At 35.7% G+C, this 15,816-nt stretch overlaps 1 protein-coding gene across 2 annotated transcripts; it reads left to right on the plus strand.

Annotated features, from left to right (window-relative positions):
- Positions 1-214: 214 nt before the first annotated feature.
- LOC140326109 (prostaglandin reductase 1-like) lies at positions 215-13,990 on the plus strand. Of its 2 annotated transcripts, none has more exons than XM_072404429.1 (10): positions 215-1,089; positions 5,525-5,643; positions 5,765-5,810; positions 7,367-7,426; positions 8,360-8,527; positions 9,765-9,882; positions 10,177-10,332; positions 11,163-11,268; positions 11,866-11,984; positions 13,462-13,990. In XM_072404429.1, the coding sequence occupies exons 1-10, from the start codon at positions 1,085-1,087 to the stop codon at positions 13,573-13,575; spliced, it is 1,011 nt and encodes a 336-aa protein (XP_072260530.1). In that variant the 5' UTR covers positions 215-1,084; the 3' UTR covers positions 13,576-13,990. The 2 variants fall into 2 exon arrangements, with proteins under 2 accessions (XP_072260530.1, XP_072260531.1); XM_072404430.1 differs by having other exon boundaries at positions 5,528-5,643.
- The last annotated feature ends 1,826 nt before the right edge of the window (positions 13,991-15,816 follow it).

The following is a 15,816-nucleotide window of genomic DNA, read 5'->3' on the forward strand; positions in this document are numbered from 1 at the left end:
CTCTAACTAACACACACTAAATCAACACTGTTTCACTCACAGTTCCAATCTGGTTTTGCCCACTGGCTTTCCTGGAGCTCTGTCCCCTCTCTCCTCTCATGTGGCCTGGAATCCACTCTGGCTCCCTCTCAGCCTCTGACTGATCACATCTCTCTTTCACTCCCTTGGCCGGCTCCAGGGCCCTACTGTCCCTGGTTTCTTTCCTAGGAAACCTAATAACACTACCTCACTTTAATTTCCCTGGAGCCTTTAATGCACTTTCCCTGACATTTTTGGGGCACTCAGTCACAGTGGCTATAAATAACTATTGAATGGGTATGTATGTTAAAATATTGCTAGGATGTTTTGTATATAGTGAGTATAATGCAACTGTAATTAGGTTACTTAATTTTGTTGATCTTACTCCAGCTCCTTATTCTTGCTCTCTCCATCTTTCTGTTTCATTCTGTCTTTGTCCTTCTCCCCTCACTCAGTGCAATTCAAATCGACTTTATTGGCAAGACCAAAATCATTTCCGCATTCCCATAGTCATTAAGGCATAGTTATGAGTTGGAAGGAAGAATTTGAGGACTAACTATTATCAAGGGTGTAAAGGATAATTGAAGGGGAAAAGGAGGTGAGTGAGCAATTGTTATCAGGTTAAAGAATAATATAAAGAAATGTGGGTGTTGAGCCTAAGTAGTTCTCATGCAACTATCATTTTGTGATATGCTGTGACATACTCTGCAGCTTTTTCACCAATGGCTTCTCTTCCCAACCTGAGATTCGTCTCAGTAGATTGTTCTACTGACATACTTATGTGGATATTCTCATGAATATGTAGAACATCGATTAACATAAACCTTTGCACAAGTCATTCACCGCTCTATTTTAAATTCACATTTTATTTAAAACTTTTTCCTACCTAATTGTTCATAATGAAAAAAAATAAATAAACCTTCAAATATCTGCAAAGCATAAATTAGTAGTAGGATATAAGATCTGCCCTTTAACAAATGTTTGCCAGCGGGGAGGAGTCAATACACAAGAGTGCGAGCTGCTTTTAGAAACTTCTTTAAACTAGGATAACTTCCAACATAGAACAATGAGGTAAAACATACCATTATGTTTCTGAACAGCATGTGTTAATATTCATACTTTTGCAGCATGTTGTATGTCAGCTATCCGTTACATGTGTATATTTCTGTTTAATGTGTTAATAGATTTGAATACTGTGGGTCATGTAAGGACACATTCCGTTTCCTATTTTGTACATGTTTATCATAACAGGAACTCGCCTCTTGCTGCTACATAGAGTATCAATAGGCTGCACTTTGCGACATACTAAATCTTGTTTTGAAAGGCGAAAATTTGCTTGCATACAAAAACTTAAAGTATACTTGAATTTAAACTCCTAGTAGATACAAGAAAAACTCATGAAGGCATTTATTTAAATACTATACAAATATTTAATGTGTCTTTTAAGGCTAGGTTCACACCTGCAGTGAGGTTTAGCAATACCTCACACCAGGAACTGCCACCTTTCACAACATGGTAGTGTCTTCCAGCAACAGTCCCATAGAAAATGAATAGCAGCTGTCAAATATGCAGACACTGATTCCTTAGGAATGTTCATGCAAAAGGCAGGAAATCTTTCAGTGGGGACCCGTGTTCCTGTGACAATTGTTTACAAGGGGGTATCCTTCACTGATGAGTGTACAGGACAAGATATGATTGAAATCTGCCTAATGAAACACATCTGTCTGTTTCTTCTCTCATCACAAGTCAATGTGACTTCATTAATGGATTGACATAAATAAAAGTTTTGTGATGCAAAACAGTTCTCTTGTTTGTATTTCAACGGTGCATTTAGCTGTTTACAGTATATACAATGAAATATGGGAGATGAGATTAGGTACATTTGGCTGGATATGGATAGTCTAAGCATATTACATTTCCTAATGGTAAAGTTTGGAAGCCAAAACAAACAGCATGTATCCTACCAGCCTGCTTAAATGCCTAAAATAAATCTCTGCTTCTTTTAAAATTGATAAATAACAAGTCAATTTGCAAAAGTTTATTAAAATAAATCACCCCTTTTCCATCTATGATTTTCTAAAATTGTCAAGAAATTTAAATATCCCACATTTTCATGGATCCTACTCCCAAAAATTATCTCCTGCTTGTATAATTGACAAGTCCTTCTCATTCTTAAAACTGAAAAAAATTGGCACCTGTGTACACTTGATCTGTAGCTGTAACATCCAGATTTTGTTTTCATATTGATAATATTTAAATAATAAAAAAAACTTCTAAAAATATCTTCGTTTCTGTTCTATATTTTAGTTAAGATAATTAAAAAATTTTTTTTTGCTGTAGCTTCTGCTACTTGCTTATGAATATTGCTTTATTGCTACTTTCTTTATGCCTATTTTCCTTAACAAACTTCACATCATTCTTATGGTAAACAAATATCAGATATAAAGTTAGAAGGTGAAGCATTTGTATAGCAGGCATAGGATGTGGTAATTTGTGACGTTGGGTTTGAGTTTTTAGGCAGATGTACAACCAAAGAATGTATGAAAAAAGGAACCCATTGGGCATACCACTAGTTTACATACCACAAGTAAAGATGAAAGATTTATCCAAATACAGTTATGTAATGAGATTTCCTTTTTTGGATCCTGAAAGATTAGATTCACAGCTCCTCTTCATATATACCAATGTAAAATCCAGATTTCCATGTTTAATAACTCCTTTTTTTCAATAGCCACACAAAAAGCTACCCCAATCCTAGCTTCAAGACTAACTCTGTTTATTGACTGCTCCCAATGCGTAACCGGACAATCAATGACCACTTTTGTCACTTGGACACTGCAAAATTGCTCAATATCCACAAATGTGCATAAAAAACTACACCATGTGTCTATATTCAAACAAGTTGGAATGCATTTCTTAAAAGCCATTTGTTGGCAAATGTTTTCAGTTTTGAACCTGATCCATTTCAGGTTTGCTGGATCATCTAGGTTCTCCCATGGGCGTCTATCTTTTCAAGTCCTGATGAACTTTAATATATCAGGTCCAGAAAGACAACCTGTTCTCTGAGAAGATTTTTATTTAAAAAATATGAGCAGTACTTAGAATCCAGCAACCCGTAAGATAACAAATGCCTTTTAAAGGAGTATAAAAAATATATGGAATAGGAAATGCACAGCAGAAAATACAGAATGAGGTGGAAGAGAACATAAAGCTCAGCATACAGAATGTGTTGTCATGGAACAAGAACCACTCAGAGAACAGAAAGATGTGGTGTGGAATAGGAAACGTAACAGGTATGATTTATTAAATATGACTAAGACTGGAGAAGATAGGCTATCATGGGAGAACTTATATGATCCAGGACAAACCAGGAAAGGATTTGTTCCAGGATTTCATTTGTTAAATAAAAACAATTAATTTCAACTTCAAAGAAATGTATTCCAGGTTTGCAGGGTCATCCAGGTTTTTCCTGATAGTCTATCTTCTTCAGTCTTGGAGAGCTTTAAAAATCAGGCCCTATATTTATTACAGAATGAGGTGGTGTGGAAGAAGACTTACACAGTACAGAGTATGAAAGAAGGTGGTATGGAATATATAATGCACAATGCAAAGTACAGAATGTGTCAGTGAAGAATAGGGTGTAGTGCAATTTAGAAAATGGGAAGGTGAGGGATAGGCAATGCACAGAAAAGTAAAAGCGATGATATAGAATAGTGAACACAGTGGGCCTGATTTATTAAAACTTTCCAAGGCTGGAGAAGATACTTTCATCAGTGAAGCTGGGTGATCCAGCAAACCTTGAATGCATTTCTTGCTCTTTTGCTATTTGCTAGCAGATGTTGAATCCTGGATTCACCCAGCTTCACTGATGAAGGTGAATCCTCTCCAGCCATGAAGAGCTTTAATAAATCAGGCCTAGTGTACAGAGCAGGAAAAATAGGGAATAGGGAAAACACCACACAAAGTACAGAGTTAAGAACTGTATTTTGTGTGGTATACTTACATACATACAGATGCTAGACTAATAGCTGTTCATCCCTTCCTGCATTCCCCTATCTGTGATGTAGATATGATAGTTCAATATACTAGTCCTATACCATGACAAGTGTGAAATAACAAGCAGACAAAAAGGTGTCATCAAGTTGTCTCCTGAGCAGCAAATAATACCAGATATACAAATAAATGTGCAGTGCTGATTTTGCAAATAGTCTCATTTTCTCTCCTTATTTGATAATAAGGTAAAGTGAATTTGAGGAACAAAAACACATGTACCATAAAAGTAAAAGGCAAATTCTTAAAAAAAAAAATGCCAATACTGTACTACAGGAGGGGTAAATATACAGAGGGACAAAATTAAAAACTCAGACAAAGTCGCAGGCCAAACCTAAAGTTTTTTGATAGATATAAAACCTTTTTATATGTAAACAAAGAGGTTTGGCTTCACATTCAATCTGGAACAAGCCTATAACAGAAGAAATAGCACCGCTACTACAATTCCCTGTGTCAATAAAACAGTCCAATGTGGGGCCACCCATAGGCTGAGAGGCCGCTGGTCTATAGATGCAAGTGATGTCGGGAAATATAATAGCAGCGCAATTTCAATGCAGTGGCAGGCCTGCTGCAATTCATATTTAAAATTCCTTTGGGGGGCCAAAGTTTGACGCACCTGCTGTACAATGTTTCTTTTTTGTTTACAAGCTGTGATATAACTGGTTCAGTGTTAACTTCCTAGACTCAAAGAGGTAAGGGTGGAGAGACCTTGTGACAATCAGAAGCATTTACTGTTGTTCATAAGAATGGCTGGAGGGCATGTCTGTACTCATGTACAAAATCACCTTTTCCCAACTGTTGCAGGGGCATGTTGAATGAGAGATACAGACTTGCATGTATTGGCATGACATCCTTTATGTCTAAACAGGAGCTTGGGGGATGCAAACTCACCATGCCATCACAAATCTGCTTCCATTCTTGACTTCATTAGAATTAAAACAAAAGGAAACATTGAAAAATATATTAAAGATCCAGTGTATCTAACAAATTATACACAAAAGACAGATGTATGATACTACCTAAATCCTTATAAATTATCCAGCGGTAAATTAAAGGGAATTGGTAATCACTGATGTGATGTATACCTTTATAAAGAGATATTCTGTTAAAGATTTTCTAAATTTTTCAAGGCATGGCTTGAACAAATGCATACCAAGATTCATTTTATGTTATTTGCTAAGTCATTCTTCATCAAATGCAGATTTACAGTTTTCTGAGTCATTTTGCTTTTAAAACAAATACTTGGCCAGAATATAACAGAAAGAACTTGTAGAGCTCCATGAAAATACAAAGAAGATTATGATTTTTGGCAGGATATCTTGGTGTGGTGAACATAGCATTATTTGTACAACCAATAAAGCTGAACTGATATCATTCAGCTAGAACCACCTCCTTATTGAAACACTATAATAAAAGGTTTTGTGCAGTGGACTGTGATCTGATGATTTTTATCTAGCAGTCTCAGCAGAATGGTGCTGTCTCGTTCGTGGACCCTGGTGAAGCATTTCGAGGGGGCCCCCAAACTGTCTGACTTCAAACTAGTGGAAACACAGTTGCAAAAGTTAAAAAATGGAGGTAAGATTTCTTATGTTTTACTGGATTATTCGAAATACAAAGATAATAACAGAAGAAATATTATTGTTTACTATCAGCTACTTCAGAATTGAATTGTTGAATGTGTTTTTTCCCTCTACAGAGGTGTTGTTGGAAGCTGAGTGTTTTAGTGTGGACCCATACATGAGGTATGCAATTATCTGTTTATCTTACAATTAAGTTTGTGGTCTCCTATTTATAGTTTGCTGTGCTCCCCCACCTAATAGATTGCAAATTGGATTGGGCAGGTTCTTCTTCTCCTCCTGTGTCATTGTTGGTACTTGTTTTGTGAGTTGTTTTTCATGTACAGGCCCTATTTATGATGCAGTGCAGCAAGATATATTGGCTCTTCATAAATAAATAAAGGTTTCAGTTATAAGTCACTTGAAAATCTCTACAATCCGTTGTAATAAAACATATCTAATCATAAGTGCAAAAAGGAATATATTGCAGCTCACTAGTCCTTGGTGGCTGCGTTAGTTTTTATATCTGAAGCTTTTTCCCTTTTTTTTATCTGATAATCTGTCCAAAAACACATTTCCTGTGTTAGAGTGGCTACACTCCCTGTATGGTACATACAGAGGAGGACTGTAGCCACTCTTAGATAGTAGCACCTGCAAAACGGGGAGTACAGGCTGACATTCAAAAATCTGGCCATCAATAATCTGGTTCCTTCAGTTTTCGGGCATGGATTTCGAAGCTCGTTTTTTCTGGAGGCACCCTTTATGTTTTGATGGCGCTGTACTCCAGAATCAGCTGTTGGATCTTGCTTGCACGTGCTTTCCTGTTTATTCCTTCTCCTTTATTTGCTGCTGTATAGCCCCATTATGGATTCAGCATCTATTTAAAGAACGGTACAGGTAGTCATTTTCTGTTAAATATATACAGCATATATAACTGTAAAAAATCCGGAATTTTTGAAAATCCGGCACTCTTCAGGTCCGCAGGTTGCCGGATGTTTGAATGTCAACCTATAGTGGATTTATGCAAAGGGGACTAGTGGCGTTAGATAGACTTTACAAAGTACAGTAAATGAGCCTAAAGCCCAGGTTCACTTTTTATGCATTTACACCAACATGTTTATTTCTTCTTATGTTACAAAGTTTGTCTAGATACATAAAAAACTGACCATTTAAAGCACCACTGTCAGTGTTAAATGTTTTATTTAACTGCTACTTTTGCTGAACAGCTACAATATCATATGCAGGCAGGATCACATTCAACACAATTACATTTCAAAGGACAAAAATAAAAGCGTATGTAAGTGTATTAAAGTAGGACTAAATTTTAAAAACTAAAAACTGTAACCAGTCAGGTGGTTATTGCATAAGGAACAAGGAATATCCCTTCTGCAATAAAAAAAAACTCGCCTGCCTACAATTTTTTAAATATACTCACCTGTCCCTGTTCTATGGTGGGTGCCGCCACCTTTTTCCTCTTCTTCTGTAAGATACCTCATTTTTAACCATTTTGATTGGCTAGGCTGGGATGATGTAAACTGAAGCTAATTTAGCTTATGCCTTGTGCTAGTTTAGCTTGTGTCTGAATTATCATTCTTAGATGTGGTCTTCACTCATTGGGGTCGATATACTTTGGGAGCAGAGTCTGTTATAAATGTTAAAAATGACATTTTTGAAACATATAAACAGCTGCCTCAAATGTTTATGTGGTATCACAAGCATAACCCACTTTATTTTTGTACCAGGCCATACAGTAAAACAATGATGAAAGAGGGGGACATCATGATTGGAACCCAAGTTGCAAGGTAATAATTTACTTTAATCTTCCGAAGTAATAAATAATGAAATAGACCAAATGCATATATTCAGCAACTCAGTAACCTATTAAAAAAATAAACAAAACCTTCTAAAAAAAGACCCGTAATATTTGCAGTATAATTCCAGCCCTTGTCGATTAAATTCTCAAGCAGATCAAAGCCTAGATCTTCACTTCATGCATGCTTTGAAAGGTTTTAAATGCTGATGTCTCCTATGCTGTGGTTCCACCTTCCTGCCCAAACAAAGAACATTTTTTTCTAGTTAAAATGGTGTTTCTTCCCAGTCCCTACATCAACAATCAAATTAAAAGGGAAAGGCACTGTAAGCATTGGCAGCCTTAATTCTGGAATTTGTTCAGCTTCCCATGGCACTCTAGGATTAAAGTCCATTTATACCATATTTAGGACAGATAGGTGTTGGGACTTTTCTGACCCTATCTTTCACTGTCCAAGAGTCAAAATAGACAATAGAGTTACTTTCATAGAATTTAACTTCTAACTTAACATTTAAATGTAAAATTTTATCTACTTGCAGAAGTAAGTTAATGTAGAAGCTAGAGGAGGTACTGTTAGTGGCCTGCAAGTCTGGGGCTTCTAAACTCCCTTCTGACATCTGACTTCAGAATAACTGCACCAATAACTTTGTTAGCTCACATTTCTGCAGCTGATTGCCCAAAGCAGTGGCAGAGTATCTTTAAGGTATCTGATGAATTTTTAATTTATAAGCTAAAATTTGTGAGCTAAACATTTCAAAATTGATAGTTGGAGTCTTAGTTAAAAGCATCATAAGCTGTAGTCGAAATACTGCTGGAAATTGTGCTATAAAATATACATCTAAACACCAGGTTAGTAGCATGAATTGTAATACATTATTTTTTTATTCAAGCCAATAGCATTTGAACTATATTGTTTCTTCTTTAGGGTTTTGGAAAGCAAAGATTCAGCATTCCCAGTTGGAAGCTATGTCATATCAAATGCTGGTTGGACTACACATTCTGTTTCTCAAGGGAAAGAGCTAAGTCCTCTTTTGAAAAATTGGCCTGACCATGTCCCCAAGTCTCTGGCTCTTGGAACAATAGGAATGCCTGGGTGAGTAACTACAATTTTTAGTTTAATTGTAAATCTGATCTGAAGCTACACTTTACATATAAATATTTCTTGTGCTGTTTAGGTAGTGAAATCCGATTGGTTAGGTTGTTTTTAAAATCTGGTTATTTTGATGACAGCCCACACCATGTCTGTGATCAACGTGTACAGAAATCTCTGTGAGTTAGAGCAGGGCAGCCAATAAATCTGACATTTGTAAAGAATACCATACAGCATGGGCAGTCTTCACTTTTTTCCACTGAAGTGTGTCCAAGCTACCCAAGTTGTGATAAAAAATGTTCTGTTTTGTCAATAACTTCAGCAGTCAGACATTACAAATGCATACTACAGTAGAATCTAGTTTAATTACCTATTTTGGCTCATAAGGTACCTGTCTAGATTGCCAGTGAATAGGGATACCTGCCCTGGCACCAGTGAGAAAGCCACAGATATTATTTGTTGATGGATTTAATGGTTCCTGGAAAAGACAGATAAAAGGGTGACCTGTAGAGCTGTAGAGTATTCATAATTTTGGAACCAGCTACCCCGGTATAAATAGAAAGGACAGTTTGTTTACCAGCATATGAGAGACGTGGTTCCTTTTAGTGTTAGATATCTCAACAGGTGTCTATAAATAATGGGAAAACAAATGGAAAATTGTAAGACATACAAACAGCAGATTAAGATTTTTCTAGTTAACGTTGCTGCCTATAGGGAGTATGTTGGAAAGTATGAAAGCAAGTCCTACATATTAACAGGCACCCCTACTTCCTTTGACCATGATCTTACTTAGGCGTCTTACAAAAATGGTAATCCTCTTAATGGGTTTCATCCATGGGGTTGATTTATTAATCTAGCAGGAATTATAAAAAAAAAAAAATCACAAAAAAAAACAAATAATAGCGACTTAATGTTTGAAAAGAAAAATTCACTCATCATATTCGAAGCCTAGTAGTATATAAAGTTTATTTGGGGTCCCTATTCCATCCCATCTTTTAGGTAGGAATGGGGTTTTGTGGTTCAGTTGGGAGCACATCTCTCCACAGGTGATCTCAGTAAAGGTGCTTTGCAGTTTTATAATACAAACCAGGTATTGCCAAAGTCTGAAATTTATATAGAAAAATGATAGAAATATTCATTGTGTTTATTTTATGTTTATTTCTATTTAAAACACAACAAAAGTTCTACACCTCACTTGAATGATGTACTTATTGGAATATATAATTTTTATTTTTCTAAGTTTAACAGCATACTTTGGCCTACGAGAGATCCTTTTTGCAAAAAAAGGTGAAATACTTCTTATCAATGGAGCAGCTGGCGCTGTAGGATCGATTGTTGGTCAAATAGGAAAAATAATTGTGAGTATTTTTTAATAAGAGTCTTTTATTACTGCATACCTATAAAAATAGATCAGATTTAATTTTTCATAAATATAATGAAGTGCTTTTCTGTTCTATGCATGATAGAAGGGGTAATTAGTAGCATGGAAGAATAAAACAAGTAAGCAGATTTTAGTAAGTTATACAAACAACTCATTTAACACAACTTTGATGAATATAAGTTTGGATAAGGGGAAATGTATCTGTTACATTGATACTTGATGCTTTACACTGTGAAAATCAATATCAGTTTCTTTGATTGGTGTGTTTTAGGGCTGTAAGGTTGTTGGATCTGCTGGCTCAGATGACAAAGTTGAATATTTGAAAGAAATTGGTTTTGATGAGGCTTTTAACTACAAGACCATAGGCTCCTTGGCGGAAGCATTGAAGAAGGCATCTCCAGAGGGTTATGATTGTTACTTTGAGAATGTAAGTTGGTTATTTTAAACCAGACATCCTAAGATAACACTTGAAAAACATTCCCATTGGCCTCCCCACTGATGAGCCAAACTCTGTACTTCAAAACTGCCAACAGGAATTATAGTACACCTATTATAGGATGAACATGGAGGCTATATTTGTTGATTTCTCCTTCTTAAAATGCTAGTCGCCAGGTTATGAATTGACCATCTTGTTTCACTACTTTGGATTACTTAACTGGGACAATTCCTTGTTTGCATTTTGTATTAGAAAATATTAATTTTGTTATATATAGTATCTTAAAATATATTTTTGTTAATGTATTAGAAAGTTCAAGGCAACTAGCAATTACATAGGAAGGTATGCAATGAAGGGCCCTAGATTGGCCTTACCCCAGAAAATCCCCTCTCTCTCCAACTTACCTGCACAAGTTCCATGGAAATTTTTACACTCATTGGTTTAGAATGGTGTCCAAATACTTTTCCCAATATAATGTGTAATTTTATTTGGCATCTTCTGGGTTTAGTTTGGTCAAGTCTCAGCCACAATGCTCTTTGCATGGGGTTTGCATGCCCTCCCTATATGTATTTGCATGGGTGTTCTTCCACAATCTTAAAACTTACTCGTTTTTAGTCTTAGACTATTGTGGGAACATTTGTCTATAATAGGTGTTATAATTACATAGACATACCTAGGCATTATATAAATACATGATAACAATATGAAGGACAGTAAGTTTGTTCCAATTCTACAGTACAATATGTGCTTTTTGATGATTGCCTTGTAATTGTTTATGGTTGTCACAAATGAATCACTAATCTTTGCTTGTGCCAACATAGGTTGGTGGATATTTTGCTGATGTGGCTTTACAGCAAATGAGAAAATATGGAAGGATTGCAGTTTGTGGAGCTATTGCACTGTACAATGATGAAATCCCCAGAAAAGGTAGGGAAAAATGTATATATTACTCCTGACTAATGGATATTTTACCAATGTGGCTTTACAACAAATATACAAAGTTTCTGCAAGCTGGGACAACACCAACATGCATAGAGAGCCATTTGTATCATGCAGATCTTGCTCTTTGATGTCTATGGGTAGCCAGAGCTTTAAAGGTGCATGGTTTGAACAATAGGTCTGTTTATATATTATTCATTTTCAATCTCTGTGTGATATCTAACTTTTCAGCAAACAAATAGATCTTAAACATAGAATTTATGTACGGATAAACATCCAGGCATATATATTCAACAGAAATGCAGTATATTCTTATTTTCAACATAATGTACATTAGGATCGATAGACCTTTTTTTTATATATAGATCTATATATTGGTGTGTTAGCAATGTAGATTGACATTGTTGAATATGCATATTTGTAAACATATTTGACCCTTACAAAAAACATTTCCCTTTCACTATTTTAAAATTACATCTGGGCAAAAATACATTAATGTAGCAATTGCCTAAAATTGTTTGTTGGTCAAACCATATAAACAAGTTGGACTGTCATCTAAATCCTCCATCTGTATTTTCCTTACAGGGGAATATGTCCACCTTCCATTACTTTTCAAAGAACTGCGAATGGAAGGATTCACAGTGTCCCGATGGTTAAACAGATATGACGAGGGTCTGGACAAACTGATGCAATGGGTTGTAGAGGTAACTGTTCCATAAAATAGAGCTATTTAAAACCATATGCTTAACATTATGTTCACTCAAAACGTTTCATTTTGTATAGGATAGAATGGGAAAGAGTTCTGCATTTATTGGGTTGTCTGTTGCTGGCTTTGTCCTTTTCACCTCATGTCAAGAGATGAAATGATGTAAAATTTTTTCACCAGGAATACATCAAAAACAAAGAAAGACTTTTAGCTTAGTAAAGAAGGGTTAGAACTTCCTGCAATTTTTTACAGGAAGTGAGGAAACTCATCACCAAAAGGGTTTACAGACAACAATAAAATATTACCTAAATTTTTAGCTTTTACCAAAATCTGTCCAAAATCAAAAGAAATATGAGCAGGTTTAAATGTTGACAAAAGGCACCTAAACTCAAAAAGTAAAAATTTACTATGATTTAGAGAACCTTTTCAGATATTTTTGTGGCTTACCAAAGCCTCAATAAACAGTCTCCTAAACATAGTCGGTCACTTCCTACTGTCTTGTATCTGTATATATGACGTGTGCTATTTTAATGGATTGCTAGCAGTCAGAATCAGAAGTAAGATTTAGTGACGTCACTACTCTGTTGCTTACTGTTCTCCTCACAGGAGAGAAAGCTCTACCTGGGCATCCACAGTGCTAGGATTTTTATTAAACGTATTTGTACTGATCCCTATAACATTTAAGAGTCTAAAAGGCTTACAAGTTAATTCTCTAAGACTGCCATTCCTTTTCAGACATAAACAATCCATTTTAGGAATTTCAGAATACCAAAATAGTTCACAATCCATAATTGACTGAATAAATCTCTAGGAGCAGCAGGAAGAATGCACCTAAAAGGCATGGTGAGGCATATGAGGAATATGATGGAAAAACATAGGGGAAGTAAACAGAAGAAAGAAGAAAAGGAAAAGATAATAGTGAAAGAAGACCAGTGGTGTCCTGTTTCAGATGCCAACCCCCCTTTTAAGAATTTATGAAAGCCCAGTAAACTGTATGTCCTTTAAAGATCTTTCTGTTCTACTTCAGGCCTATACTAGACCACCAATAGCCAATTCACATTCAGTTTACACTAATAACCAATTTATAAAACTAAATAGCTTGTTAGAACCCTATAATAAATAACCCTTATCATATTAACTCAGTGGGAAGGGTGTCATTGTAGGAAGAAAAACCATAAAAATATGTTATTTTTTATTCTGCTGCTGGAGAGATTTTCCATCACTTCCTGTCCTGGTGGGAAGTGAGAAAAAATTCCCTCTGACAGGGACAAAGTAGTAAAAAAGACCTGTAAGAAGCACAGGAATTGAACTTAAGCCTACACTGTATGTATGTATACATAATATATATATATATATATATATATATCGTTAGAAAAAAAATGTTAGTCCTATATTTTTTTTAAATTGTAATTATTATACATATTACATATCTTACCTTTCTGCACAACAGTGACTTATTATTTGTCATTGCACAGGGGAAGCTGAAGTACCATGAACACATCACTAAAGGCTTTGAAAACATGCCATCTGCATTTATTGGAATGCTCAGGGGAGATAACATTGGCAAAGCCATTATAACAGCAAAGTAATATCATTACGCATTGACTGTGGGGAAAGACAAACACTGATTCTTGTTCTATCACAGAGGTTTTTGTGAGTTGATTGGTTTATATTTCTGGAGAAATGAAAGCTTCCACTCGGTGGATGAACTTTTTAAGGTTTTTCAACACATTTTGTAATTTTGTTCAACAATCTGTCCACATTTCACTTTTTACTCTTTGGTAGTTCAAATGTATTTGTCAAATTTGGTTTAAAATGATTAAAAATCTTAAGTAGAGCATTAAAGTCCAGTTAAATGAAAAACAATCATTTTGCCCGTTTTTATAAATAGGCAACCTAATGCAAAAATTCTCCTGTTTACTAAAGTTTATTGAATGCAATTTGTGTATAAAATATCTGGAATAACCTAAAAAGAATAAATATTGAGACCTCATTATGAAATAATTATGACAGCTTTTTCTATACAAATTATTAAAAAAAAAAAATAATGCATGAAAAGGAATTTTTAGTCATTATATGCAGAGGAGGATGTAGCCAACAGTGGCCTCCTGTGTAGAATAGACAGAAGCTATCCTGCCCGACCTACTTGGGGGCCCCTGTCCCAGCCCCTGTTGACTGAGAAAGGTCTGTGCCTTGTGCAGTGCCACACTGTGCACCTTCTTAAGTCTAACCCTAAATAGATAAGCAGTTCTCTTCATTTGGCCTGCTATAAACTGGCCCCTGGCTTTCTCTTTGGACTCCAGGCAGTCTCCCACAAGCTATATTGGGTAGCATGATCTTCCGCTTGATGGTGCCTGTGAAGTCTCATAGTTAAAACATGTGGAGTGTAGCAGAACTAGGAGGAGGGATTCTTTTTATTATCTAAATGACAACTAAGCTCCCTATGGGCTTCTTTTATTATCCCATTGATACCAGTGCTTGGGGTTGTATTTTTCATTATTTTCATTGATAATTACAATAATTGGGGTATCAGTACACAGTATTATGAAAACTTCCACTATCCACTAATGAAGGTGCATTTTTTCCTCTAACCACTGCTGCAGGGGTTTGTTCCTTTCACAGATCACCAGGACTAGGGCATTTTTAACTTCCACTGATCACTGACACTGGGGTGTTTTCTACTCCTGCGTGAACATTTATTACTTCAACAGACACATTTTACTTCAACCAACCATTGATGTGGGAGTATTAAAATAAAATAAATATTTATTATTGCTACACACCACTAACATCTCAGAAGCAATTTTTACTCTTCCTGTCCACTGTCGCTAAGTTTTCCACTCCACTAATATGGAGCATTTTTCTTCCTACTACCACAGACATCAGGTCATTTTGTTCTTCTACAGACCACAAATGGAGGGGCATTCCCCATATGATGCTATGAAGGTACAGCACTGAACCGATGCAGCTAAAATGACAGATTTGCCGGCCCATTCTATGGCCAGTTTGTTTACATTAGTAGAATTTGTCATTTACGTATTCAGTTTTTAAAAAAGTAATTTATGAGTCTTCCATGAGACAATTGTTGCCTAACATTTAATGTCCAATTAGTGTTTTTTTTTTTCCCTTCATTTCTTTAGTGCATTGCTATCTGTACGTGAGTATCTAACTTTTAAATCCATACCAAAACCACTCAACAGTTCTGTATTCCTTGGCTGAACCATGAAAGTAGTGAGGTACAACATATGGTCTGTTGGAAAATTTAAAAAAAGCTTTGTGTCGCCTACTAGATTTTATTATTCACTTAAAAGAAATCTCTTGGTCACTGTATATTTCTCAAAAAAAGCGATAAATCACATGGTTTTGTATGCACTTTTATAATATAATTTTAATCACTGTTTCCATAAACTTCTTAGACCACCTGTTTGTTTCTGCGTACATTTTAGTGTGGTGGCCAATGTAGATCTACCTCAGATTATTTGAGAAAGGGTATGAACAATTTCCCCTTTACAAGAGGCAAGTGTGGGAAGTTTATATGTGACTTTGTGTATCTACTCAGACACTCCTTCCCCATGTTCCCCCTGAATCTTCTCCTCTTTCTCATAGCCTAGGTCTGGTCCTAACCCACCTTTTTACCTGCCTCCTAACCAGATCTTTTTCTGCTGACCCTTTTCTCCTCCATGCTTTTTGTTTTCTTCTCCTCATGCCTGCTGTCTCCTTCTATCCACAATCTATGTACACTTGTATTACAATCTTCCTGAAATGTTTTTCTTTATATGATGTCACTGTATCACATGTTCCATTACAAATTACCTTTCTTTTTCACACTT

This window comes from Pyxicephalus adspersus, chromosome 3, assembly GCF_032062135.1.
Source record: "Pyxicephalus adspersus chromosome 3, UCB_Pads_2.0, whole genome shotgun sequence".
Taxonomy (NCBI): domain Eukaryota; kingdom Metazoa; phylum Chordata; class Amphibia; order Anura; family Pyxicephalidae; genus Pyxicephalus; species Pyxicephalus adspersus.

What these genes read in the sequence shown, in the direction of transcription:
- LOC140326109 (XM_072404429.1), top strand. An exon ending in ATTGGAACCCAAGTTGCAAG is followed by an intron (nt 7,427 to 8,359) that starts GTAATAATTTAC and finishes TTTCTTCTTTAG; the next exon opens with GGTTTTGGAAAGCAAAGATT. An exon ending in GGAACAATAGGAATGCCTGG is followed by an intron (nt 8,528 to 9,764) that starts GTGAGTAACTAC and finishes TATTTTTCTAAG; the next exon opens with TTTAACAGCATACTTTGGCC.